Here is a 24762-nt window from a genome sequence, read left to right as displayed (position 1 = left end):
AAAAACAAATATATAAAGAAGTCTGGCTGGGAGGAGAAATCTAAGGGAATTTCTGATTATTGTACCTTGGAATCCCCACACAGCCAGGATTTTTTAGCATCCACTTACCATACTTCCTACCTTTAAATCCAGACATATAAGGATTATGTGACTACTGTTTTCTCCTCTCCAAGAACACTATTGTTTAGGGGCAGGCAATATAATGTTTTTGGTAACTTTATGAAATTTGATATCCTTTCTTTGAGTGTTGCTGTAGAAAATGTCACTCTTTTCAAGCAAGATGGAAGGAGGGGAGATGAGCTAAAGTTTTATTTTGTTTTCTAGCTGTATAAGGATAACTATCTCGCTGAAGCAATCACAGACTACAATCATATTTCAAGGACTACGAGCAAATCTGAAATGAGGCACATTAACCCTCAGATCTCCCCACTGGCTCGTGTGAGTTTCTGCAGCAGATATTATTTCCGGATGCCACAGCCATAAACTTCTGGATCCTACAGAGGTTTTTGCATGCTCACTAATAGAATACCAAAAACAGCATTGACACGAAAACAATCTATTTTTAGTCCAGCTAAACTTGGTTTTGAGCAACCCTTCCCAAAAGGAAGACTTGTTTTTTAGTTGGTAGAGAGTTTTTAAAAATATTATGTCCTATGTATTTTATAAAGGAGGCTTAGGGATAAGGAACCTCAGATCTTTACCGATCCACCTCTAATGAAACTCCCATTCCTGGTGAAGCCCAAAACTCAGAGTCTTTATCCCAAATAGTCTAATGAGACACTTTGAAAAGGTGTGAAATACTGTGTCATACCAATACATCTTGGTTGATTGAGTACATTTCTGTTTAATCTCAATGTTGCTAACTCCACTCAGGATCAGGAATACTCTATGAAAATGTAGAGTACACAGCTAGTTTTCAGGTCCTTTCCCCAAGATTCCTTTTGAACTTGAACACCAGCACATGCATCAGGGATATGACATCACAAACACAAAGTCACATCTTTGATATTAAAAACATTATTATACAGTAACTAAGGGGAGACACTTGGACAGCAGCTAGGTATTCCCTCCCCAATGATAATGTTATTAGAACGTATATCCATAGCCAAAAGTATGCTATTCTGCTCTCTAAATATCAAACTCTGGAAGAATTTCACAGAAGAAAAATGTAACCATTTAATGAGTTAGCTTTTCTCAGGTTTTACAACTGATGGAAGGGGCTGCTGTATATTAAGTAAAATCAAAATTTTAAGAAATTGTAAATCAGATCGGGCATTTAATTATCAGAAGATAATTTCAAGGTAAACGAAAAATCACTGTTTGACTCATTAAGGCTGAATATAAATTATGTCACAGCTAGGAAAATTTAGACTGCTTCATGCTGACCTATCTGCTTTTGGGAGACCATTTTATTAAGTGTGTACATAAGAAGCCAACCTACTTCCAAAGCTTATACAGCACTAGCCAAAAAACAAGCAACTGTATAATGAGCAAGGATTGTCTTTCAAAGTGAAAGCTACAGAAAAGGTGGTTATTTAAACACTCATTATGAAAGCACATAGGTATATCTTGAAATTTCCCTTTTCTGGATATTTTTACACTAATTTGGAAAATTACTAAACCTTCTTCAGATCACTCCCCACCAAAAAACATAATTGCATACATTTATAATTTTAAGTCTTACTAAGATATCATATATGGCAAACGACTTGCTTATGCTTGCTATCATAAAAATAGACCACATTTTGTTCTTTTCTCTCTCTCTCTGTCCTCTCTTGAGCTGCAGTTTTTTAAAGTTCTATAGCCTTGTTAGTAAAATGTATTTGACATATTATTAAAAAATCAAAAGATTATTCTCCCCTCCATTTTCATATGCATGTATAAAGTCAATTAATTTCATAATGGGAAAATCAATTCTTGATGGCACACTTTGTTTAGCAAGATCTAAAATAACTTTTAAAGAGGTTTAAATCAGATGGAATCACTTCAAATATGTCCTAATTTTGTACTTTTAAAAAAGGTTTGATTCACAGTGCTGCCTATAATTTAACATTTAAGTAGTTAGTGTTGTACAAGCCTTACATACTTATCAGCATGTGCTTTTTATCTTTTAAAAAATAGATCCCAATAAATACATATAGGATATGCATCAAAGTTCATTCTCTCCTCCCCTCCCCTCCTTGAGAATGGCAGGAAAAGATATCCAAGATATCAAAGGCAACTTTGAAAACAAAATTCCACTTAAGACTTTGTTGTTTTTGGTATTTTAAAAGAAAAAAATTACTGAAATGAGGCTTTTATGTTTCTGTTAGGCAGAAAAAAATTAAATAAAAAATAGTGTCCAAATAAAAGGGAATTACCCCACCTAATAATACAACCCAATTAAAGAAAGTAAGACCAAGGCTAAAAGTATAAATGGGAACTTAATCTAAGCTATCAACTACAAAATAAAGAGAATCTTCGAGAAAATTTTTAGGGAAATAACATGAAATTGATCTCAATAAATATCTATGTGTTATTTTTAAAAATATATTTCATATCCTCTATTTTTCTAATTGGGTCACAATGAAATGTGAATATAATAATCAAAATTAGCTGTTATTGAGTTGATTGTTGCTGAGTAGATTTTAAAACTCCCAACAATTTCTTAATATGCATTTTGAACAACATATTTAAGCCATGGCCTATCAAAAAGCAATTTTTAAATATGCATGCATACCCTAATTTCAAATTTTCCGGAGCCAGTGTTTATGAAAGAAGATCACTTCCCTTACTATAAAATGGGAACATTTAAAAATCTAATCTCCTTACTAAATTGCTGGTTAGATATAATGGATAACTTCACTCTTTTGTTTGATTTCTTTCTCCCACCCAATAAAGCTGTCTTCTCTCTGCTACTAAGTTCTCCAACTACCTAACCAGCTACTTCATTCTGAAACTAAACATTTTTTAAAAATTAAGAAGAAAGAAAAAAAGCTCCTGTGCCTCATTAAAATGTCAAGCCTCTCTTCTGACTCGGCTTATAATTATATCTTTTAAACCATAACTCAACCCTAATGTATACTGCCTGACACCCTAAGGAAACGCTGTCTATGTACCTTTAAGACCACAAGCTCACTCATGCTGCCTGGCTTCCTGCCAAACTTGGAGGCAAGAGCCAGAGGATTTTTTTGCAAAATATTCTCTAACAATTGTTGCTCCCTATTCCAACAATACCCTCCACCAGCACCCCCTTTTAAAAAAAATATGTGGAGTGATCATTTGCGCCCTCCGCTCTCCACCCATCTCCCCATTCCTGGGGAAGCTGCCTAGCCTAGGCCCCCACCCTCTGGCTCCGCTGCTCTGGGCTTTCTGGGTTAGGCCCCGGCTGGCTCCAGTTTCAGAAGTTTAGTTCTTGCCGCTCAGGGGTCCCTGGGCACCTTCTGCGCCCGCTTGCGCTCCAGCCAAGGAAGAGGAAGTTCAGCCCTACTGCCTTCCCTCATCACCCAGGGGCTTGGCTCACAGGGCCTGAGTTTCCCTTGGAGCCCCAGAGCCCTCGAGCCATCCTGCCCACGCGGAGGCGCAAGTGCGTGACCCGCCTGGAAAGCCACGCTGGGAGCTTGGTCCGAGGTCCACCCTGGCTTTCAGAGTTTGAGTTCCAGCCCTTCTGCGTGCAGCACGGAGCTTCACGACTCTCCCGAATCTCATGACCTGAATGTCACCCAACTGCGCGCGGGTAGAATTAAGAAACTTACTTGTTTTGTCATGGAGTCAATGAGGCGCACGTAGAAATCTTGCTCTGTCCTTATCCCTAGAGGGGAAAATGAGGACACGGAGGAGAAATAGGTGAGAGGGGATCAGCTGGGAAAGGATCATCTAGACAAAACCGATCACAGTTACTACACACAAGAAACCGAACTCCAACTGTCCTGGAAGGCGCACCAGGACCTCCCGCGCCCACTGCCCAGAGAGGAGCCCTGGCCTCTTGCAAGCCAGGCTGCAGGCTGGGCAGCCAGGAATGGGACCTGACCCTACCTGGCTGCTCTTGCTTCGTGGACAGCAGTCCCTCTGCATCCCCTGAGCCTAAGGGGCTTTGGGCCTGGTATTTGGGCTAAGAGGAAAGAACAGGCCTCTGGAAGGGGAGAATGGATGAAAGTGGCCCAGGAAGAGCTGAGGCACCACACCTGGCCTCAAGTACACGCTGGACCCACAGAACCTCCCTGGGCGGCTCGTGCTCCAAAGGTGAAACTTCTGAGGAGGAAACTTAAGAGGCCGGCTCACCTGGAGCAAAGCCGGTGACTGGGCTTCGCTGGGGGCTTTTGTCCACTTGGAGCTGCCTGACCCCCAGCCCTGACCCAGAGCCCCAGAGTGCAGGCACAGACCCCAGGGGAGCCTCACCATTGCTGTAAAGGAGCTGCAGCCGGTAGTGAATCCCGTTATTGGTCTTCTCGCTGTTGGCTTCCTAGTTTGCAGCAGGACGCGGAGACACAGGAGACGCAGGAGAGAGGTCGAGTGAGCAAGTGGACCAATTTGGGGGCAACTTTCCCCAGCCTGGACCCCTAGTGGGTGAGCCAGCCAGCCTGGTAGCCACAGACAGTAGGGCAAACTGTGATCCCTCCTCCACCCCCATCCCACACAGCTCTGTCTCCCTTTCCAGAAAATTCCGCAAGGCTCCCTGGTAATCCTGTCCCAGGGCCTGAGCCTCGGGCCTGTGCCCTCAGGCAGGCGCTGCGTGGTCTCTAGTCCAGGGTTGCGTTTGTCCCAGGCGCCTAATGCTCTGGACTGTGAAGCCGGGCTCACCTGGCTCCAGCTCTGGGGGCTCCACTGGAACTTTTTTGGAGCAGGACCCCGTGGACCGGAAGCCCAGCTTCGTCCGGGACGGGAAGTGGCCTGGGGGACCCCCGGGGGAGTGTGTTAGGAACGCTTTGCACTCAGAGGAGCTCGCCTCCAGGGCGGTCGGGTGCGGTTGCCCGGGCCGCCTCCTCCCCAGCCGGGGACACGGGGAGGCAGGCGGCACTGCGCCCACTTACTTTTTCCTTCTCCACGAACCCCACAAAGGCTGTCCTCTCGATCTCCACAGGCTGGCCCTGTCTGTCGTAGAGGGCCAGGACGAAGTGGAAGAAGTTGGATTTCCGAAGATTGGAAGGCGGCTGCTTCTCAAAGTGAGCCCGGGCCAGACCCACCCCGCTGTGGCCAAAGATTCAGAGTTAGACGGCTAAGCCGGACGCCACCCGCGCCTCCCTTGTCACCCAGAACATAAGAGCGACCCCTCAAACACCCACCTCCTCTGCCCCCGAGACATACAGTGGGCGCCCTTCACCACCCCTCAGGCGCTCCCGGCGCAGCCAAGGACCAGACTCCTACCCCCTGCACTTGCGGGTCTCCCCGCCGGGACCAGAACGAGGACGAGCGCGTCCTCAGAGCATGCCAAAGAGGTGTGAAAGTTTTGTTTGGGTTTTGTGCGGGAGACGAAGCTCCATCAAGCTTTCGCTCGGACGTGAAGCGCGCTGCATGGGGAGGAAGAAAAGTGGAGACGGGAGTGCTGAAACTAGTAGGTTCAGAGAAAAAAGCCCAAGGTTCACAACTTGGGGGAAGGGCGCCGGGGAAAGGGCGCGCTGCCGCTTTGAATCTCGCGGCTGAGGTTCGGGCAGGTGGGCCCGGACGAGGACGCGCTCGGCTGCTCCGGCGGCAGCTGCCCTCCGGGAAAACGCCCGCGCCCCGGGCGACAGCGTGCGCCCGGCCTCGGAGCTCAATTTCCACCCCAAACCCAGCTGGTGAAGGGTCCCAGGATGCGACTCAGCTGTCGGGCTGGTCGCTGTGGGAGTAGGAACTGGGGTGTTTTGAAAGGACCCGTGTCGACAAAGTTTCGCTGTTCTCCCGAAATCCTCGTACTCATTCCTGGAATCCTAAGGGCCGGGGCTGCGGGAAGCTGAGAGTCGGGCGCCGGGCGCCGGGCGCCGGTGGCCTCTGACAGCCGACCTGCCCTACAGGGGCGCGCAGGGGCACGGACAGGCACGAACGCGCGCGCCGCGCACACTCACTTTCGCTTCCAGCCCAGTTACCCGATTCACTCTCACTACCGGCCACCCCCAACCTTTTGCGGAGCGGAGATGGGAACAGTGCTGGGGACACTTGTCTCCAGCCCCGGGAAGCTGCAGATGATGTAATTACTCATTTTCCTTCTTCCCCTTCCGCGCTCTCTCAGTCCGACAGGGCCTGGGGCCGCCAGATTTCCCACTGCCTTCAGCCCAGCAGCTGGCCAGGAATTGACAAGGGACCATTTCTCACTGGGGACCAGGAGCTTCTGGAAAGGGTCCGGGGTGTGCCCAGGAAAGTTCCTCAAGTCAGCCTCGGAGGGCAGGGGCTCCAGGCCACGGCGGCCAACAGCCAGGGCGCTTCCGGGGGAGAGGGGCGGCTGGAAGAGGCCACGCTGACAGGGGGTGGGGAGGACCTCCAGGGGATGTCAGGATTAAAGTGGGGAGTCGCTATTCTACGGATGGACCGAGGAAAAACCGAAGCTAGAGAGAGGGAGGGTGAGCCAGATAGGAGAAATAAGAGAAGACTCCAGGGAGAAATGGGGAGAGAAAACAGAAGAGACAGAGAGGTAAGGCAAGGAGAGGGGAGGGAAGCATGGAGAAAGAAGAGGAAGGAAAGGTGGAAGGGAGAAAAGGAGGGATGAAGGCAAAGAGGGAAAGGACAGAAGGGAATTAAGGAGAAGAAAGGAATGGAGAGAGGAGGAGGGAAGGGAGGAGAGAGAATAAAAGAAAATAAAGTAAGCAAGGAAAAAAGAGAACTGAAGAAAGAAAAGGAAAGGGGACAGAAGAAAGAAAGAAAAGGAGAACACGGAAAGAAAGAAAAAAAATGAAGCCAGCCAGGAACGAAAGAGCGATCTCATAAAAACAGATCTCCAGCATCAAGCTGGCCAGACGCCTCTTCTGGGTTAAAACGAAATGAAAACAGTCGCAGACGAAGCAGGGGAAAGCGCCGACAAGGCGTGAGCTGCTCGCAGGCCGTTCCCGGTTCTCCGGCCTTGGGCGGCGAAAGCAGCACAGCCGGGAGCGCTGAGCCCCGGGCAGCGGAGCGGAGCGCGGCGGAGGCACCAGCGCAGCCCGGCCCGGCCCAGCAGCCCCGAGCCGCCCCGCTCCCGCGCGGTACCCACCTCTGCGCCGCCGTGTTGGCGTCCAGCACCCCGGCGCCCTGCATCCACGTCCGCACCGCGTTCATGCCGCTGCCCAGCGGCTCTTCCTTCATGCTGCTGCCACTCCGTTGGATGCTTTCCTGAATCCCGAACATGAAAACAACCTTTTCTTGTGGAAAATCTCCTCCCCCTTGAAAATATTAAAAAAAAAAAAAAAAAAAAAAAAAAAAAAAAGGAAAGAAAACGCCAACGAGTTTTTTCTTTTTTTTCTTTTCTTTTTTTTTTTTTTTTGAGTCGATGAACTCGCGCTAGAAGATCAAGGCGGGCTGGAGGCAAATTTTTGAAAAATGTAAACCTTCGCTCAAAACTGAGCCATAAGCCAGAAAAAAGAGAGAGAAAAAAAAGAAGAAAGGGAAAAATCCAACGAAAAGACTAAAATTAAAAAATTACAGATGTATGCTTGGCTGTTGGGGGTTGTTTGGTTGGTTGATTTTTGGTTTGGGTGCTTTTTTTTTTTTGCTTTGCTTTTTTTTTTTTTTCTTGTAGTGATCACAGGCCGGTGGAGGACAGGAGGGGCTGAAGTTTCCTTTTGTAGAGGTACCCTTTACTTGAAGAAGCAGGAAGGAAAAAACAAAACAAAAAACAACACACACAAAAAAAATCTTGATGGCAATTTAAGAAACAATAGACTCAACTCGCGCTGCCGGCTTTGCTACTTCAAGTGTCATTTTCCACAACCAGGCAAGTTTTTTTTTCTTTTTTTTTCCTCCTCTCCCAACCAAAGATGTTTCTTTCCTTTCAGTGCGTATAGATGAGGAGGACGCTGGCTGCCGTAGACGGATACACCAGAGAGGGTGGGGGAGAGGGAAGAGGGGGAAAGAGGAAAGGGGGGGAGGGAAAGAGAGAAAGAGAGAGGAGAGGGAGAGAGATAGAGGGGTGGACCCTGCTGGATGGAGATTCTGTTTTCTCCTTGCTAAAATAGAAGTGATTTGCAGGCTTTCCCTATGGAATCCAGTTTGACTCTCCCCAGAGCTAAACACAAGCACACTAACCCCAATGGGAGGAGGCGGGGCCCGCGCCCCGTGGCCCCGCCCTCCTTTGCAAACGTCATCCTTCCGCCTCGCCTCGGCCAATCGCAGCCCAGGAGCCTCCTGGCTCTCGGCGCCAGGCCACGCTCCCTCATTAACATCCTTCTCCCGGTGGCGCAGGAACGCCGGCCAAAGTAACTCGCTAAGTGGCGAGTGAGGGAGCGCGGAGCACTGACGGCTGAGCTCGGGCGGAGAGAGAGGAGAGAGAGAGGGGCCGAGCCGAGCGGGAAAGGGACGGAGGGAAGGGGGGCGGTATCCCTCCCCGGGATCTGAGCTGGAGATCTGCACCCCGGCTATGGCTGTCCTTTAGCGTTCTTGCTGCGCCCTCAAGGCGCACAGGCTTTGTCGTCCCAGGGCTGATGCCACGTCCGGCTCCGTCGTCCTGGGACGCCGGGGCAAAAGTGGAGGAGACGGGAGAGCCCAGGCAGAAAATCAGGACGCGCGTCCCAGGTGCCCACCTCTTCGCTCTGAGGAGGGGTGGTGGGGTGGAATATGGGTGCGCGAGGTCGGGGCTGGGCGCTCGCGGAGGGGCTCTGCTCTGGGAGACCGGGGGGAGTCGGCTCCCGCAGGCGAGGCTGTGTGGGTCCCAGCTAGTCGGGGCTCTGTCCCTGCCCGGCCTCCAAGGCGCTTCTCTCTCCGCGGTAACCTAGAGGCCGCTGGGTTAGGCACTCTTCTTAACAGCTCACTTCTCCCAGGCAGCCTTGGGGATGAGGGAAGGGTGGAAGGCGTGGTCTCAATGGGACTGGGTCAGGGTGCGTTTTTAAATATTGTCTCAGGTATAACCCCCGCCCAAAGTAGTATTTTTTTTCTTAGAGTAACTACCAAAGCGACAACGTATACTATTTCTGATTAGGTGGTTATTTGGTACAGGGTTGGGAGGGGTGGAAAATAACTTCTCCAACTTCTGTCCTTTCCCCAAAGGAAAAGAGGGAGGGAGAGAAGAGAAGGAAGAAGGATGGGAAAGAGGAAGTGAAAGGAAGGGAAAAGAGTAAAGGAAGAAAGGAAAGAAAAAACTGTCTTCTACCCCAGGCCTTTTGGCATGTATACTTGTGGCTGGCAAAGGAAATAGCTAGATTTTTCTGGTAATGTGCCCCATCATTTTTTTTAGCAGGTTATAACCTCTAATAAGCACGCGGTGAACTTCTGTTTCATTGTCCTCAAAGGAACTCCCTGACTGCAGCCAAATCTGCTAAGGACCCCTTTGGGGAAATGCTCTGAGAAATCCAGGTCCCTTTCTCTGGCTGTCATTGGCCGTTTGATTTAGGAAGGTCCTGGAGTCAGTGATGGAAAAGTACACGTGCCCATACGGAATGGTAGAAGACAGGGAAGAGTCAGGCTTCCTGTTCCTGGCAGAGCAGGAAAGTAGAGCCACTTCCTGATTCCTGAACTGGATGGAAGAAAGCGTGTGTTCCAGGCCTACAGGACCCAGTGTCCTCAAAGCTTGCTTCACCCAGCTCTCATACCGTTTATTCTTCATCTCTTGTGCTGAGGACTCTCTCCCTGGTGCCAGAATTAATGCCATCTCCTCCAAGAAGCCCCTGAAGAAATTGGTCTGATTCTTCAGGTTCCCCATAGCCTCTACCAGAATTCCTGGTATACACCAGGCACTCAGGAGATCTATGAGGGTGGAGAGACTAGAAGGGCTGTAGGCTTGTGGGGAAAGGGAAGAAAATGTAGAGCTTTATCGAATTTAAAGGCACAATTGAACTAGGCCTGCTAAAGGCTTCCCAAAGCTCCAAGTTTACCCTAAAGCCCCACGGCCAAGGACTCTCCAGAGATAATTCCCTTCCGAAGAGGGCACCCTTCAAGTGAGAAGACCTGGAAGCAGGGGCCACTTTCCCACCACTGAGTCCCAGAGAGCCTCAGCGTAAGATGCAAGCCTTCCTCTCATCAACCACTTCAGGCTCCATTCTACTTTGCAGTCAACAGTCTGCAGGACTCCAAGTGGATGTGGTGGGGGACAGCTCCACTCCTGAGAAACACACAGTGAGGGAACAGATTCTGCAGAAGGTACCAAAGAAAGGAGACACAGCTGCTGGAAGGAGCAGAATGACCAGGGGACACACAACAAATATCTGGGGGCCAAGCAGAATCTAGATACATATGCAAAGGGTGTATTTGTTGAGGCACCTGAAGCTGACTATCCCAAGTGAGAGATTGACATAGAGAAAGAAAACTTTAGCAGCCCAATTCCTGCCCCAGAGCCAATCTCTCTAGGAAATAGACATGAGAGAGACAATTTCCACATCAGACAGTCCAGGAAAAGGAAGAGAAATAAAAGGGGGCAGGAGTGTTTTGATAAGACTAATTCCCTCTGGCTGTGCAGAGGCAGCAGCCACCTGGGTTTAATGGAGCAGCGTGTAGTCAGAGCTTTTCTTCGAGTGTCCTTGTGCTTTCAACCTGGTGTTCACATCCTGTAATAAATGTTTAAGTTGGACAGAGTCTAAAGAGAAAGTGGAAAAGAGACATAGCAAGTGACAGAAAACTGGTAATGACACCTAAGCCAGCAGAGTAATAGCTTTTCATGGATATTCTCTGGTGAATATTAAACCAGCAATGTTAAACTGAATATCTGAATTAAAATTGAATTGCAATTTCTAAACTTTTTGGAAAAGAATCTCTTAAGTACTTTTGAATCTTCTCCTCGTGTAGGTTAGCATCACTTCTCAGGATAAAGCATGAGCGAAGAGGGGCGACTGAAGTGCACATCTCCTGTGAAAGAGATGCACTGTGCTTGTGTGTTTAGCCTTGCTTAGGCCTTGGGAGCCTAGCTGTGCTTGGCTGCAGTGTAGTTTATAAACTGGACTCACAAGGGGAAGGGAAGCAAGGTGCGTGGGGGAGGCTTCTTGGAAATGCACATTTCCGGGCCCTGTCTGGATCTGCCTCTGGTGTTAGCCTGGGAATTTACACAATATTTAAAGATATTTGGACACTCTTGATCATATATAAAAGCGGGAAGGAGGAAGGAGAAAAGAACCTATGCACGAGTTAAAAACGCAGCACCAGCTTGATCTGGACGGAGCCATTGGAGAGGACTAGTGGTTCTCCTGGCTTCGGGTCTCCCCGCTGAGCTCCGAGTTTGGGCGACTGGGTCAGTTTCCGAAGGCCCTCGACTGCTCCTAACTCCGGGGCTGCCCAGTTCACAGGGTCTGTAGCGTCGGAGGGAGCTCAGGCCGGAGAGCAACCCCTCCCTTCCAAACCCCACACCAAACTTCTCCCCCTTCGCTCTCTCAGGCTTCTCCAGGCACAAGGAAATCGATTCCCTTTCCTGAAGGGCATCAATCGCCACAATAATTTCTAGGCGCGCAGGTAGAAACACACCCGCCCCTTCACTTCCCCCAAAGAGAAAAAAGACCCAGGAAATACAACCGAACTAGATGCCGGGGAAAGGGGGAGAGAGGGAATCGGCTCGGCTCGTCCGCCCCCACGAGGCGAGTCTCAGGACTGGTCCTTGGAAATTCCCCGTCGCTCCGCGCCCTCCGTGAGCGCGCGCCGCACAAGGGCGCAGGGGCCAGGAAAATGCTCCTCACCTTTGCCACTCCCGGAATTGGCCGAGCGAGGCAGGACCGACGCCTCCCTTCAGTGCTCGGAAGTCGGGGGAGGAGGGGGTGAGGCGACAAAGCCCAAAGGCGCCCTGTCCCTCACCAGCAGTCTGCTTGGAGAGGGCTGAACCCCCGGCCTGGACTCGGAGGCGGGACAGGGGTGGCCGCAGCCCAGACGCTGCCCGAGGGGGCGCGGGGCTCCCGGGGAAAGCGGGGCGTGCAGCTCTTAGAGGGAGCGGAGCCGAGCCCCGGCCCCACCGGCCGCAAGAGCCCGACGGTTTCCCTCCGAGACCTCCACCCGCCACGCTCGGGAATGCGTGGGCGCAGCGGGGCACAATTCCGCCCGAAACTCCGACTCGGATCCTGGTCCGTCCCGGGCGTCAGGCGAAGGCCCCCTTTCTCCCCTAGTCTGAGGGTCACTCCCAGTCCCTGTGAGTGCTCCTACCCCATAGTCCAAACAGGGAAACTGAGGCCTAGAGGACCAAGACGCCCACAGAGAGGAGGTGGAGACGGAGCAAATAGCCCCGGAGGGATGGGGGGGCGGGCATGAGGGAGAGCTCAGTCGGCTTCCGACCCCGAGCCTGGGGGAGTGGTTCCGACAGATCTTTCCCGGACCCGGCCTGTGGGCCCTCGGGTTTCCCCCGGGGCGGTCCCAGATAATAATAGATCCCATTGGTTGAAGGCTTTACGGTCATGAACTCGCTGAATTTCCACCACAGACCAAAAAGGCAGGTAAGGTCACTCCCTTTTCACAGGTGAGGAAACTGAGGACCCGGGAGAGAAGTGAAACAAAACTTGTCCACGGCCACACCGCGAGCAAAGTTACCAAACCAGACTTTCTCCAGGCCCCGTGCCCTTAACCTTGGAGCCAAACCGTCCACCCGGCAGCGGGATCTCCTACCCTGGAGCGCTGACTGGTCCCCGGGCTCTCCAGCCCCCGATCCGAGCTCTTTGTCCCAAAGGGCGCGAGTCGCTTCCGGAGGGCAAAGCAGCGGAGGTGAGCAAGGGAGGGGGAGACTCCGAAAGTCTTGACGGAGGCGCGGACTGAATGCGCATTCAGGCACTCACACGCCAACGAGCTTCGGTCGGTCCCCACCCGCCGGGGACGGGGCACAGCAGGGGCGCGCAGGCTCCAGCCCCGGCTGTCACACTGACTGTGCGACCTGCAGTCACCCTTTCTTCCGGTTCTAGCTGAAGTCTTGGCTCTCACTCGCGCAAACTTGCCAGGGGAAACACGCTGAATACAGATCTGTGGGTTTATCCGCAACACCCATCTGGGAAGGGAATGTGAACACCTGCGAAGACGCTTCAGCTGGGAGCAGATTTCTGCCTTGGCGAGTCCCTAAATAGCTAAAAGCTCCTATGGTTCTGAGTCAGGAAAATAAGGCTGCGGACACGGATAGGATCTCTAGGTGCAAGGCTGCCCCAGAGTACGACCACACCCTGCCCTCCCCAAGTCCCCTAGACTGTGAGATTCCCCCACCTCCACTCCACACTCCACCTCTGCTCCTCGACAGGACAGAACGTTCCAGGTCGGTGAAAAGAGCTCTCCAACTGTTTGGAAATTAGAGTCCTTTAAACAGCTCAAACTCAGGTGGAAGAAATTTGGGCCTGAGATTTGCAGGATAAAAAGAAGGCCTGTTTACTTAGGGGAAAGTTGAAAAAGGGAGAGCGAGTTTAGTAGACTAGCTTGGGCTCTGAGGCGCAATTTGCAGGACATTTACTCACAGCTTTGCACAGCGAGGTCCTTGTTTTGCTACCTTTGTTTGGGAGATGCATAAATGGGAGCGTGCAGATCTGCGTGAAGGAAGGGTGGCTGCATATTTGGGGGCCCGTACAATCCGTGTTTGTGCGGCGAAGCGACAGCGTGCACCCGGCTGTGCGTGTGCGCGAGTGTTTGATGAAGCAGTGGCGCGCGCAGGCAAGAGTAAACGTGTGCCCATGTGGACAGTATATGCATGTGGCACACGTCAAAACGCGCGGTTCATGTGATTGAAGTGTACACGTGCAAAAGTTTGACTGTATTATGCGAGCATCCTGCACGCAGGCGAGAGCCTGAGTTCACACGTGGTTCACGCGTACATATGTGTGGGTGAAATGTGTCAAAGAAGTTGTAAAACATCTAGGTTCAGCAAGGGGAAAGTAGCAGGCTGGACGCAGACTGTGGAGCCAGCGGCAGGCGTCGAAAGACTACTGGTCCCTCGGCTAGGGCCCTCTGGGAGAAAGGGGCGCGGGGCACGCCCAGAGGCCGCCTGCCAACGCCAGATCAGCTCCTGGCTCGAGAGGCCGATTCCGCTGCAGGCCCCCTCACAATGTGGCCTGAGATCGGAATGGTCCCTGCTGGACAGTTCCGAACTCTTAATCTTTCCTGGAGGACGCTTTCTGATTACTGACGCCATGTGTCCTAAGAGAGGCCGCTTCCAGGTAATTTGCTTATGTACGCATTCTCTTTGCCACCGTCCTTATTTGGTGGCTCCGGTGAAGACAGTGCCAAAGCTACTAAGTCCCTGCTGCCCTCTTCTCGTAGGCCCCTCTGAGGGCGAGGGGGAGCTGCAGCTGCCAGCCTCCCACTAAGGTGGAGCCACAGCGCCACCTCGCGATCTTCTAGCCTCTCTCTGTTCACTGCTACCAAAAAGCCTCTAAATTCCTGCTTCTGGCTTCCTCTTCACTTTCACCGTTTCTCTCTCTTTCTCTCCGGCTATAACGCTCGCCTCTCCAGAGCCTCAGCGCCCCCCCCCCCCCAACACGCCTTGTTGTTACACCTTTGTGCACCACCATGCTTACCACTTCGCCTGGTGAAGCTCTGCTCTCCACATAGTCACCAGCTCAAAGGTGGCCTTCCCAGGCCCCTCCAAGGGTCATGCCTTTCCCAGGTTTTCCTAATGCTCATATCAAGTTGGTCAGGAAATACTGTTTAAATGTCTCTCTACTTAATCAGGGAGCTCCTCAACAATGGCTATTGACGTTTATCCAACATCAATGAAGCAACGATGAAGCATAGTATTTTATTGAATGCATATTATGGAACTTCTTATGCAATGTACTGTGGTAAGCACTTACATTGTCTTCCATTTCTGCTGCAAAAATTACGAAGTGGGAACTAATGTTATTTCCCATTTTGCAGGTAAAGAAACCTAGGCTATGGGGAAGATCCCCAGCAGGGGAATAGCGGGGTCAAATGGGACTTTCAGTCCTAGTTCTTTGAGGTATCTCCATACTGATTTCCACAGTGGTTGCACCAGTCTACACTCCCACCAGCAGTGGAGCAGGGTTCCTCTTTCCCCACAGCCCCGCCAGCATTTGTTATTGGTTGATTTCATGATAGCAGCCATTCTTTCTGGAGTGAGGTGGAATCTCAGCGTTGTTTTCATTTGCATCTCTCGAATGACCAGTGATGTTGAACATTTTTTCATGTATTTATTTGCTATTTCTACTTCTTTGTGTGAGAAATGTCTGTTCATTTCAGATGCCCATTTTCGGATTGGGTCTTTAAATTTGGGAGGTCTGATCTTTTTAAGTTCTTTATAGATTCGAATGTCATTATATTGTATACCTAAAATGTACCAATGATTAGAATGAATAATTGATAATGTAAAATAGAAAGAAAGGGTCCAAAGGGGTAGGGGTAGTGGGAGGGGCAGGGGAAGGGAAAGAAGGGAAAGGAAAAAATGATGAGAATTGGAAAAAATGGAAATAAAGTCTTTGTAAATAGGGAAGGGTGGAGGGCGTGAAGGGAGGGCTAGGAATGGGGAAAAAATAAGAACCAAGATGCATTATATAAAGGTACAATTTCCAATGAGAAATGTAATTGTGTTGTATACCTACAATGTACCAATAAAAGAATTTAATACAAAAAAAAAAAAAGAAACCTAGGCTAGAGAGAATAAGTACCTTTACAAGGTCACACAGCAGAGCTGAACAGTTCTGCCTGTCTGCTTGCTTGTTTTAACCTCTGTGCTTGCAGGCTTATCAGTTCCATATCCACAAGTTTTATACACCAGACAAGGCAGAGTGGGCACTCATGCCCTTATGAATAAACTTACCATTTCCCATTTAAATGCTTTTTTCTCTGAGAGAATTGGGCTAGGAAAAGCATTGCAATTATCAGACACCTTGATTCACATATCATTAGAATGATAAATCCCAAAGAATATTCCACTACTAACTAGCTAGGTGACCTTGGTCAAAGATCTTATCCTCACTTTCTTTGTTTGTAAAGGTAGGTTTACTGTAAGGATTAAATGAGGGGGAAAGTGTGAAGTACTTGACACAATGTCTCACACTCTAGTCACTAGTCAATAATTATAATAACTCAAAATATATTGATATTCTGTAAAACTAAAATAGAAAAAAACACAATTAGCCTACCCTTCTCACATGTAATTCTCTAGAATTAAATAAAACTATCTCATTATTATAGCTTCATTTTCATCTTGGATGAGAATTATGTAATAAAATAGTTTCCTTTATGGTGGTCAAGGTGTTAATGTTAACCTTGCTTTGTTATAAAAATTTAAGGGGCAGAGGGGAGGGATATAATTAAATAGTAAATCAGCAGATTTTGCCTCTCACCCTTTCCTCCTGCTTTGTACATGTTCACCAAGAAAGATTTAAAGAAAGACTATAAAAGGGCTTATAATTCTGAAAAGTACAAAACTATTTTTTAAATTAGAGGAGATTCTGAGATTTTCCCCCTTGAAAAATTTTATTATTACTAGTACATTGCAAGTTTAAAAATGTGTGTCTAAGCAAGTGTTTATACCCAAATAAAAGAAACCAATGAAGTTTATCTGAACACATTCCAGTCTTTCAGATATTTTTTGAAAAGGTTAAGTTTTAAAGGTCTAGGGTTTCTTTCACTAAATAATTACTTCTATTAGCAATTTAGGTAAAAATGAACTTTTCTGCCTGACTAGGCCATAAATTTCCTACTTTTGAATTACTTTGGAAGGCGTATTGACTAGTATAGTTATGTCATAAACACATGATTTCTCTAAAAAAATCCCCATTTATCTCACCCATAATCTTCCTCTAGAAACTGCACTAGAACCACAATTTAGTTTAGTTTATTTGTACCTGCCTGCCATTCTGTGCAATGCTACTGTATGAAGACATAGACTTGCCTGCAGCAAATTAATGTGTTCAGAGTTTTATTGTACAGCTAACCATTATTTTATTATCCTTGATCAGGGGTTTGATTCATATTAATAATGAGAGACACTAGGCTTTCTCACAAGTTAGGGTTCTGTTCTATTTTCTTCTTTTTAAAATTCCTACTATGGTAGTCATTAGGGATCATCACCAAAATTCTGGATTTTCTTCTTCCACCAGTTTCATAGTAAGAACAAAGTGTTCTGATCCCTCCACATTTAGATGTGACTCAGTTATTTGCATTGGCAAATAAAGAATTGGCAGAAGTAATATGTGTCATTTACAGGCAGAAGCACGAAGAGCCATTATACCATTCAACAAATCCCCTCCCTTGGGCAACAGGGACTGATTTATTACAGCCTGCTACTCTGCAAAGATGATATGGACTAGAGACCTACCCACATGGGCATTTAGAATGAATGGGAAATTATTCTTTGTTACGATCAAGCCCAGAGTTTTTTGTTTTTGTTTTTTTACTGGAGCATAATCTAGCCTTTCCGGACTAATGCACTTAGGGAGGTACTTATCTTTACTTTTCTTTTTATATACAGTAAGAAAATTCTTCTCCTAAAATAAAAAAGTCACTTCCACACCTAATTAAATAGGATAATCAGATAATGAAAACACTCAACTAGAAATCTGAATCTCATTTTTTTAGTCCATTCATACATTTCTTGGGGTTTAAAACATTATTTAGAAAACTCTAAAATGAGGAAGACAACTAACACTTAGAAACCATTAAGAGGAAACTCAAAGTCATAGCTAGATCTCCATAAGCATTCTCAGTGGGATTTGCTGCTCATTTTCAGGTGCACCATGAGGTGCTGTGAGGAGCAGCGAAAGATGACCATCTGCACACCAGCGAGAGGCCCCTCACCAGGTCCTGACCACACTGGTGCCTTGATCTCAGACTTCCCAATTTCCAGAACTATGAGGAATATATGCTGTTTTAACCAGCTGAACTGTGGTATTTTTTAATAGCAGGCTGAGCTAAGACATCTGGAAAATGAAAGCAGTTAGACTAGGGTACCATCCAATGCTGTTAGAATTTTGAGGTATTTAAGTGATACTAGTTTAGGTGTTGAAGCTGCAGTATAATCTTCCTGTGTTTCCATCCTGAACATTATTGGGTGAAATTCTTTAATGTTTTCCATAGTGATTACATCTTCACTGCTTCTTAGGCAAGATAGATAGTACCTCTTTTCTTCATCCTCAAATTTTAAAAATGTTACACTTCTCCTGGAAAACTGGGACATGTAGATTTGGAGCTATGTGTAGAAATTTGCTTCTATACTGAAAAGTTATTCTCTTTAGGTTTCAGTATCTGACCACCTAAGGAAATTTTCTGTGAATTTTCAGGAAACTTTTGTGAGAAAATATTGATTGTGTGACCAGTGCCATAGGGTGAAATCATTACTATCTATTCTTTATCCTTGCTGTAACATGACAGATTGCCAAGAATAATACTACTACTTTCATTTGGATAATAATTTAAAATTGACAAAGGAGTTTCACATGATTTATTGTCTTGATTTCTCTCAACAAACCATACAACTGACATTTCTTCCCTGTTTCACAGGAGACGAACAGAGGTTGAGATCTGGCCATGCCATACGGCTGGTAAGTGGCAGGTTTTGGCAATGACTCCAGAGCCACAGCTACCTATGACATTAAGAAAGCTGTCTGCACCTTTTAGTCAGAGATGGAAAGTGTCAAAACAATGCCATAGGCCACTCCTAGAAAGATGCATGGTGCTTTCTGTTGCAGACATTATTGCCTTTAATGAACATAGGCTTTCACTCCCCTCCTGGGTGCACTTCTTGAAGTGTGCTGCAGTCATTCACTTACTTGAGTGGGAGAATTTCCTTTCAGGTGAGAGAATGCCTGGACCACTCCTCTATTTCTGAGGCTAGATCCATCTGTTTGGTTCCCCCTTTGATGATAACCAGGAGCAGAGTTTTTTACCAGTATGCAATGAGTTTAATGTGACCAAGTGGTTTAAGCCACTGAGAATTTGTGCTTGCTTGTTTTTGCAGCTTAAATTAGCCTGTCTTTACTGGTAGTTTCCTAATTTAAGTCCTCTGTAAAAGCAAACAGTCTCTGTGGGCTGGATACTCTTAAATTTGATTATACACATTTAAATTAAAATATTTAAAGAGAAAATAATCTGCTAGACCATTGACATTTTTATTTAAGTTAATTTCACTGTGTTAGTTAACTATGCACACACATAAGACTAGGGATAAATTCTTAACATATATCAATATTAAACAACTATGAAACCAAATTTCAAAGGGAATGAAAAAGAAAAATCTCACTAAACCAAAGATTTATAAACAAAATGAAATATGCTTGATTCCATTGGTTTGAGAAAACTAAAATACTCCCCAAATATCAACATGGTTCTGAATTCAATAAAGTTGGTTCTTTTGGTTACATCATCTCTAAAGGTTCAATTTTTCTACCACTTTTCTCTTTTTCTGAACTACTACAACTAATTAATTCATATTATTATGAAAAGTTTAAATGAATCATTTCAGTATCAAACCTGCTTCTGCCCCTTTCTTATCAACATATGATGTTTTAAGCATCGCTGTCAGTCCCAATAAATACTAAATTTTGAGCTTAGCAATTTTGTGTCAATATTCAGTTTGCTTCATTCAAGTTCATTTTATTCAAGAAAATAATCTCACAACCGCGCATCTCTGGTTAACTCTGATACATGTCTAGGGGGACAGTGACAACTTATAATGTCATAGATATTGCATCTATTAATTTCCCTATATGCAGGATTATTTATCTGATAGTGTTCTCTTTATTTTCCTGATACGAATTTGGAAGGTTCAATAAGGGGATAAACAGAGGAATAATCCACATTCCTTGTCTTTAAAGGAACTGTAGGGAAGAAGGGAAACCCTGATATTTACAAGGAAGCATCTATGCCCTTCAGTACCACATCAAGGATTGTTAACCAGAGACACACGGTTGTGACACTGTTTTCTTGAATGAAGCAAATAGCACTTGGCTAATTGGTCTGGGTTATGCGGACAGGTCATTCCCTGAAAGGGTAAGTTTCTGGAACCATTCTAAAGTCACCACTGGTCTCCCCTCAGCTCTTCCATAATGCTCACAGCCTGTCTCCTGCTAACCTGACACAGCACCATTGTGGGTTGGTATTTTTACCCCTAATTTATAACTAAAAAGCCTGAGACCTAGAAAGGTTAAAGAGATTTTCCGCATTATATGCTGGAAACTGGGCTTGCCTTGCTACTCAGCATTGGATTCTGCCACCTCTAGGATCTTATCAACTTTCCCTATTTGAAATGTATTTGTTGGGGAACAATTGACCTCAGAATGAATAATTTGTCACTACTCTAAGTAAGTTTCACCAAGTTTCAAATTTTCCCATTACAAAAGGAAAATGAGAAAAATATGTCCTAGATACCACAGAGAAAAATGCTACATTGTCTTAATTGCCTTTCTATTTCAATCAAGGAAGGCATTTAATTATTTCTGAACTACATTCAGAACTCTCTCTCAAGAATATTACTCTCCCTAGGTGCATTAATCAAACCTGTGCAAAACATTTCTCAACTACGAGATTATCAAATATCCGTTGAGCACTTTCCATATGCCAGTGACTGTTCTAAACTCTTTCCATTGACGACCTCATTTTGTCTTCCACAGCAAGTCTGTGAAAGGGACACAATGGTTATTTCCCTCTAATGGACAAGGAAACCGAGATGCAGAGTGATGAGATCTTTAGGCAATGCGCGGTGACATCAGCATTCAACCTTGGGGTGAAGTCGGCCTCCCCTGGGCCCTGCCACTCTTCGCACCACAGCGTTAACCTCTAAAAAGAGCCGTGGTTTTCACTTTGAGATGCCCATCTCTGGGAATGATGAAGTAACCATAGGATGCTGAGCGTCAGAGAGCCTGGTAGGGCCTAAGGCAGCAGTGCTCATCAGTAAGGACTTCTGCCTCAGGTTGCTTAAGAATCCAGACAAACTGGGCTGGGGATTTAGCTCAGTGGTTCCATCGCCTGCCTCACAAGCTCAAGGTCCCGTGTTTGACCCCGGTACCAAAGAGAAAAAAGAATCCAGACAAACTGCCCCTGACCCTATAGCTGCTGGATGACCTACTTCAATTCCCAGGGGATGGAGACCCAGTGTGACCCCTTTGGAGCTGCGTTCTGGCCTTGTGGATGATTCTTCTGCATTGCTTTTGTGCACATTCTCATGAATTGACTGTAGCATTAAAAAAGCACCTAGTGCTAAACAAAACAATGAATAGATTTTAAAAATGTGTGGGCCACATCAGTAGGAAGTCGACACTTAAAACGTCCACAAGGACTTAGAACTTTATAATAGGTCAACGGCAGAGTACCTGATATATTCAAACCAGAAGGTTCCGTAATTCGAGTTAAAATTTTTTTAGTTTTCATAGCACTCTAGTTTTAATAGTGTAATTATTTTCAAATATTTTAATAGAAATAGTCTTTCATTTTGCATAAAGGTACATTTGAGAAACATTGTTTTAAAAATATTTAAAATATGGTTTCTAGACCACGCACCTGAAACTCATTTTTGTCCCATTGGTTTCATCTTAACTCTAACATCATGTCTGGTTCTAATGGTGCCAAAGAGAATTCCCACAATAAGGCTCGGACATCGCCTTACCCAGGCTCCAGAGTTGAATGTAGCCATGAGAATGTAGCCTTTTCCTAATGAGAAAGTGGGCTGGCTTGTTGCATGGCAAGACTATAACCCTGTGGAGTATCCTGCCCTCTCTGTCTTGGCTGGACCCAGGTGGGCGGATCCTCAAATCAGTGAAAGTACCTTTTCTCCAAAGTTTAATGAAAAGGATGGGCATGTAGAGAGAAAGAGCCAAGAATGGCCTACATGAAATTGAAAATGGAAGACCCAGAAATCCTGCAGAATGGACAGGACTGGTTGGCCGGGGGCTTTTGGGGACATGGGGCCCACATCATGCTGCAGATCCCATTATAACCAGGTGGAAAAGGGACAGCAGTGGAAATAAAATCACCCACCCTGTTTCTGGAAAACACATCTTACAGTTTGTTGCAATAAAAAGGAAAGACTGTGGAGAGTGGGCGATCCCGGGGGGATGGTGGATCCAGGAGAGAAGATTAGTGCCACACTGAAAAGAGAATTTAGTGAGCAAGCTCTCGACTCCTTACAGAAATCCAGGGCCGAAAAGAGAGAATTGGAGGAGCAGGTACACAAACTCTTCAGCCAAGAGCACCTAGGGATATGTAAGGGATATGTTGATGATCCTCGAAACACTGACAATGTGTGGATGGAGACAGAAGCTGTGAATTACCAGGGTGAGACAGGTGAGATCATGGACAATCAGCCCCTGGAAGCCGGGGACGATGCCGGGAAAGTGAAATGGGTGGACATCAGCGACAGGCTGAAGCTCTGTGCCAGCCACTCTCAGTCCTTCATCTGCCTTGTGGCAGAGAAGCAAGACGGTCGCTGGAGCAAGGACACAGAAGCTGACTGCCGTGGCTCCTAGCCTGCGTCTCCAGGTCCTCAGAGGCCAGCAAGGAGCAAGTCCTGAGGAGAGAGAGAGTCACGGAGCCCGTGCTGGGGCAGGCCAGGTCACCCAGAAATCATTTTATCCATGTTCAGGATGTTTATATTTAGGTTTGGCATCTGAGTAAAATGAGTAAATGTGATAAAATTTTCATCTTTCTGGTCAAAAGGATTTGATAGAGTGATATTTTGTATATGCCCTATTTAAGTATGCTGTAAGCTAAATTTAAATAACTGATGCTCTTTGGAGAATTGTTAACTAGAATAAAAATAAATTCTTGATTGGCTGTAAAATATATATATATATGGTTTCTTCATAAATGTACAAATATTATGTGTGAACCAAAACTATTAATAATAAATTTTAAAATTAAAAAAAAAACTCAATCTCTAATGAGCCAGAGCGGTTGTTGATTCTTTGTATGTCTTTAAAGGCTTCTATTCACAAGGCTGATCATTTGTTTAAATAAATGTATCTCCAATAAATATGTTATCATTTTTGAAAACTGCATATAAAACTTTGGCCTTTTTTTTTTTTTGGTGAAGCCACTTATGGGTTGGCATGCACTCTGCCCCTGAGCTACACTCCTAGATCCAAGTTTATCTACTTATATTAAGATTTGTTGATACTGTACAGCTTTGACACAACCAAATTGTTGAAGATTTGGACCATATTCTTAAATACCTAGAATTAGATTAGAAATCTAGACAAAATTAATTTTCTGTTTGTTTTCCTTTATGCTATTTCACAGCCACATACATAGTACTTTACAAGCATTTAAGTGTCCAAATTCCATTACATTTGAGGCTATGCTAACTTAGACATATCCAAGGATGTGGCAGACTAAAAGCAGTATCACTGAGCTCCCAATTTGCAGTCATGGCAACTACAGCCAGCATTCAAATCAACCCCCTTTTCCCTACCCCCAACACAGACAGAAAGAGAGAGAGAGAGAGAGAGAGAGAGAGAGAGGCTAAAATATGTTCTTCCTCTCTTTAAAAGATTGAAGAACCAATACAGTTGTGAGGAGCTCCCAGAGCCAATTTTGGAGAAAAGATCTGTAATCAGAGAGTGGAATATTAGATACCGAAGTACTTATGCCTGAGAGCATTTCTGGTTAGAGGTCACTTGAGCTTCTGCCCTGGGGCTGGGTGGGGGGAGGCAGCAAAGGTCATGGCTCAAATTTGTCCAAGGTGGTACATTTTCAGATTTTCTCACATTAACCTTAGATTTCAAAGCACTACATTTTCATCATCAGAACAAAATAGGTCTCAATGTATTTCCCTTCCCAAAACTCTGGGGATGTTTTACCCTTCACTGGCCCTAAAAAGGATTTAAAGCCAGGTATTCACAGCCTGAGTTAACTAAGGAATCCCAGCTTGCAGAAATGGCTTAAAGTGACATCCACCAGTAGTGCACCCAGGTACCTGATAGAAGCAAACCCAAAGCTTTCGACAGGAAGGACATAGCTATGCGAAGCCTTAGTAACTCCTAATAATAATTTTACAAGGGTAAAGAAAGCAAGCAATCCAAGGTTAGCAGCAACACAATGAAACACACGGTGAGAATCAGCAGAACACAGAAACACATCTGCACATTCCTCAGATATTGAAGGTATCATACAGGCTAAGATATCAATATAGTTAATGAATGTTTTAGAAAATAAATGACAAACATAATATCTGCAGGAAAAAGTATAAAATTTGTTCTAGAGATTTGAAAAAACTTATAAAGACTAAAACTTAAAAACTCAGTGGATGTATTTAATAGCAACTTGGATAAAACATAAGTAAGAGTTAATGAACTGATGGGCAAATTAGAATAAACTATTCAAACTAAAATATGGAGTAGGAAAAAATTTAAATGAAAGTAAGACCCAAAGAGAGTATAAAGAGACATCTTACCTACATTTGATCAAGTTCTCAGGAGGAGGGGAAAGAAAGGATGAGATAAGAGGAAACGTCTACAGAAAAAAATAGTTGAGAATTTCCCAAAACTGTAGAAACACAGATATATAGAGTATGGCAATACCGGGGACCCTAAGCTAGGAAAAGGAAAAAACAAGATTCACTGGTAGGTATAAAGCTCAGTGGTACATCATTTGCCTAGCACACATGAAACACTGGTTTCACCCCCAGCGCCAGAAAAAAAAAAAAGTAGATGCATAACAGAGTGTTGTAGAAAAACAAGATAAAGAGAAAAATCTAAACAGCAGCCAGAGAAAAGAAGATAATGTGCTCATTAAAGAATGACAGACTCCTAGCAAACAGCTGGCTGTTTTCTCAGTCGCAATAATGGAGGAATG

General features: G+C 45.9%; 1 protein-coding gene, 1 long non-coding RNA gene and 1 pseudogene across 14 annotated transcripts in view; 2 read left to right on the top strand and 1 right to left on the bottom strand.

The window, feature by feature from the left end:
• The window catches only part of Ebf1 (EBF transcription factor 1), a 405540-nt gene extending 392699 nt beyond the window's left edge, over positions 1-12841 (bottom strand). For 4 of the 12 annotated variants that reach the window (XM_021240458.2, XM_021240460.2, XM_021240462.2 and 1 more), the window contains exons 1-4: positions 7139-7294; positions 5010-5166; positions 4378-4441; positions 3735-3790 (exon numbers count right to left, since the gene is read on the bottom strand). In XM_021240458.2, the coding sequence (XP_021096117.1) occupies positions 3735-3790; positions 4378-4441; positions 5010-5166; positions 7139-7272 (411 nt within the window). In that variant the 5' untranslated portion in view covers positions 7273-7294. Of the gene's footprint in view, positions 1-3734; positions 3791-4377; positions 4442-4779; positions 4870-5009; positions 5167-7138; positions 7295-12648 lie in introns of those variants that run through there. The other 8 variants (XM_087194903.1, XM_021240448.2, XM_021240454.2 and 5 more) reach the window with 6 other exon arrangements.
• On the top strand, positions 7686-10807 carry LOC110344887 (uncharacterized). Its single transcript, XR_015444820.1, has 2 exons — positions 7686-7858; positions 9314-10807. It is a non-coding gene; the product is annotated as an uncharacterized LOC110344887 (long non-coding RNA).
• A 4930-nt stretch (positions 12842-17771) lies between the features above and the next one.
• Positions 17772-23134, top strand: LOC110344884 (ADP-ribose pyrophosphatase pseudogene; annotated as a pseudogene). Its single transcript, XR_015444819.1, has 2 exons — positions 17772-18518; positions 20586-23134. The product of XR_015444819.1 is annotated as an ADP-ribose pyrophosphatase pseudogene (transcript).
• Positions 23135-24762: the final 1628 nt, after the last annotated feature.

This window comes from Heterocephalus glaber, unplaced genomic scaffold, assembly GCF_053883595.1.
Source record: "Heterocephalus glaber isolate CG9 unplaced genomic scaffold, H.glaber_assembly_v1.0 deba00001606, whole genome shotgun sequence".
NCBI classification, from domain to species: domain Eukaryota; kingdom Metazoa; phylum Chordata; class Mammalia; order Rodentia; family Bathyergidae; genus Heterocephalus; species Heterocephalus glaber.
Note: the sequence above shows the minus strand (reverse complement) of the source record. Positions and strands in the feature narration are given on the sequence as shown.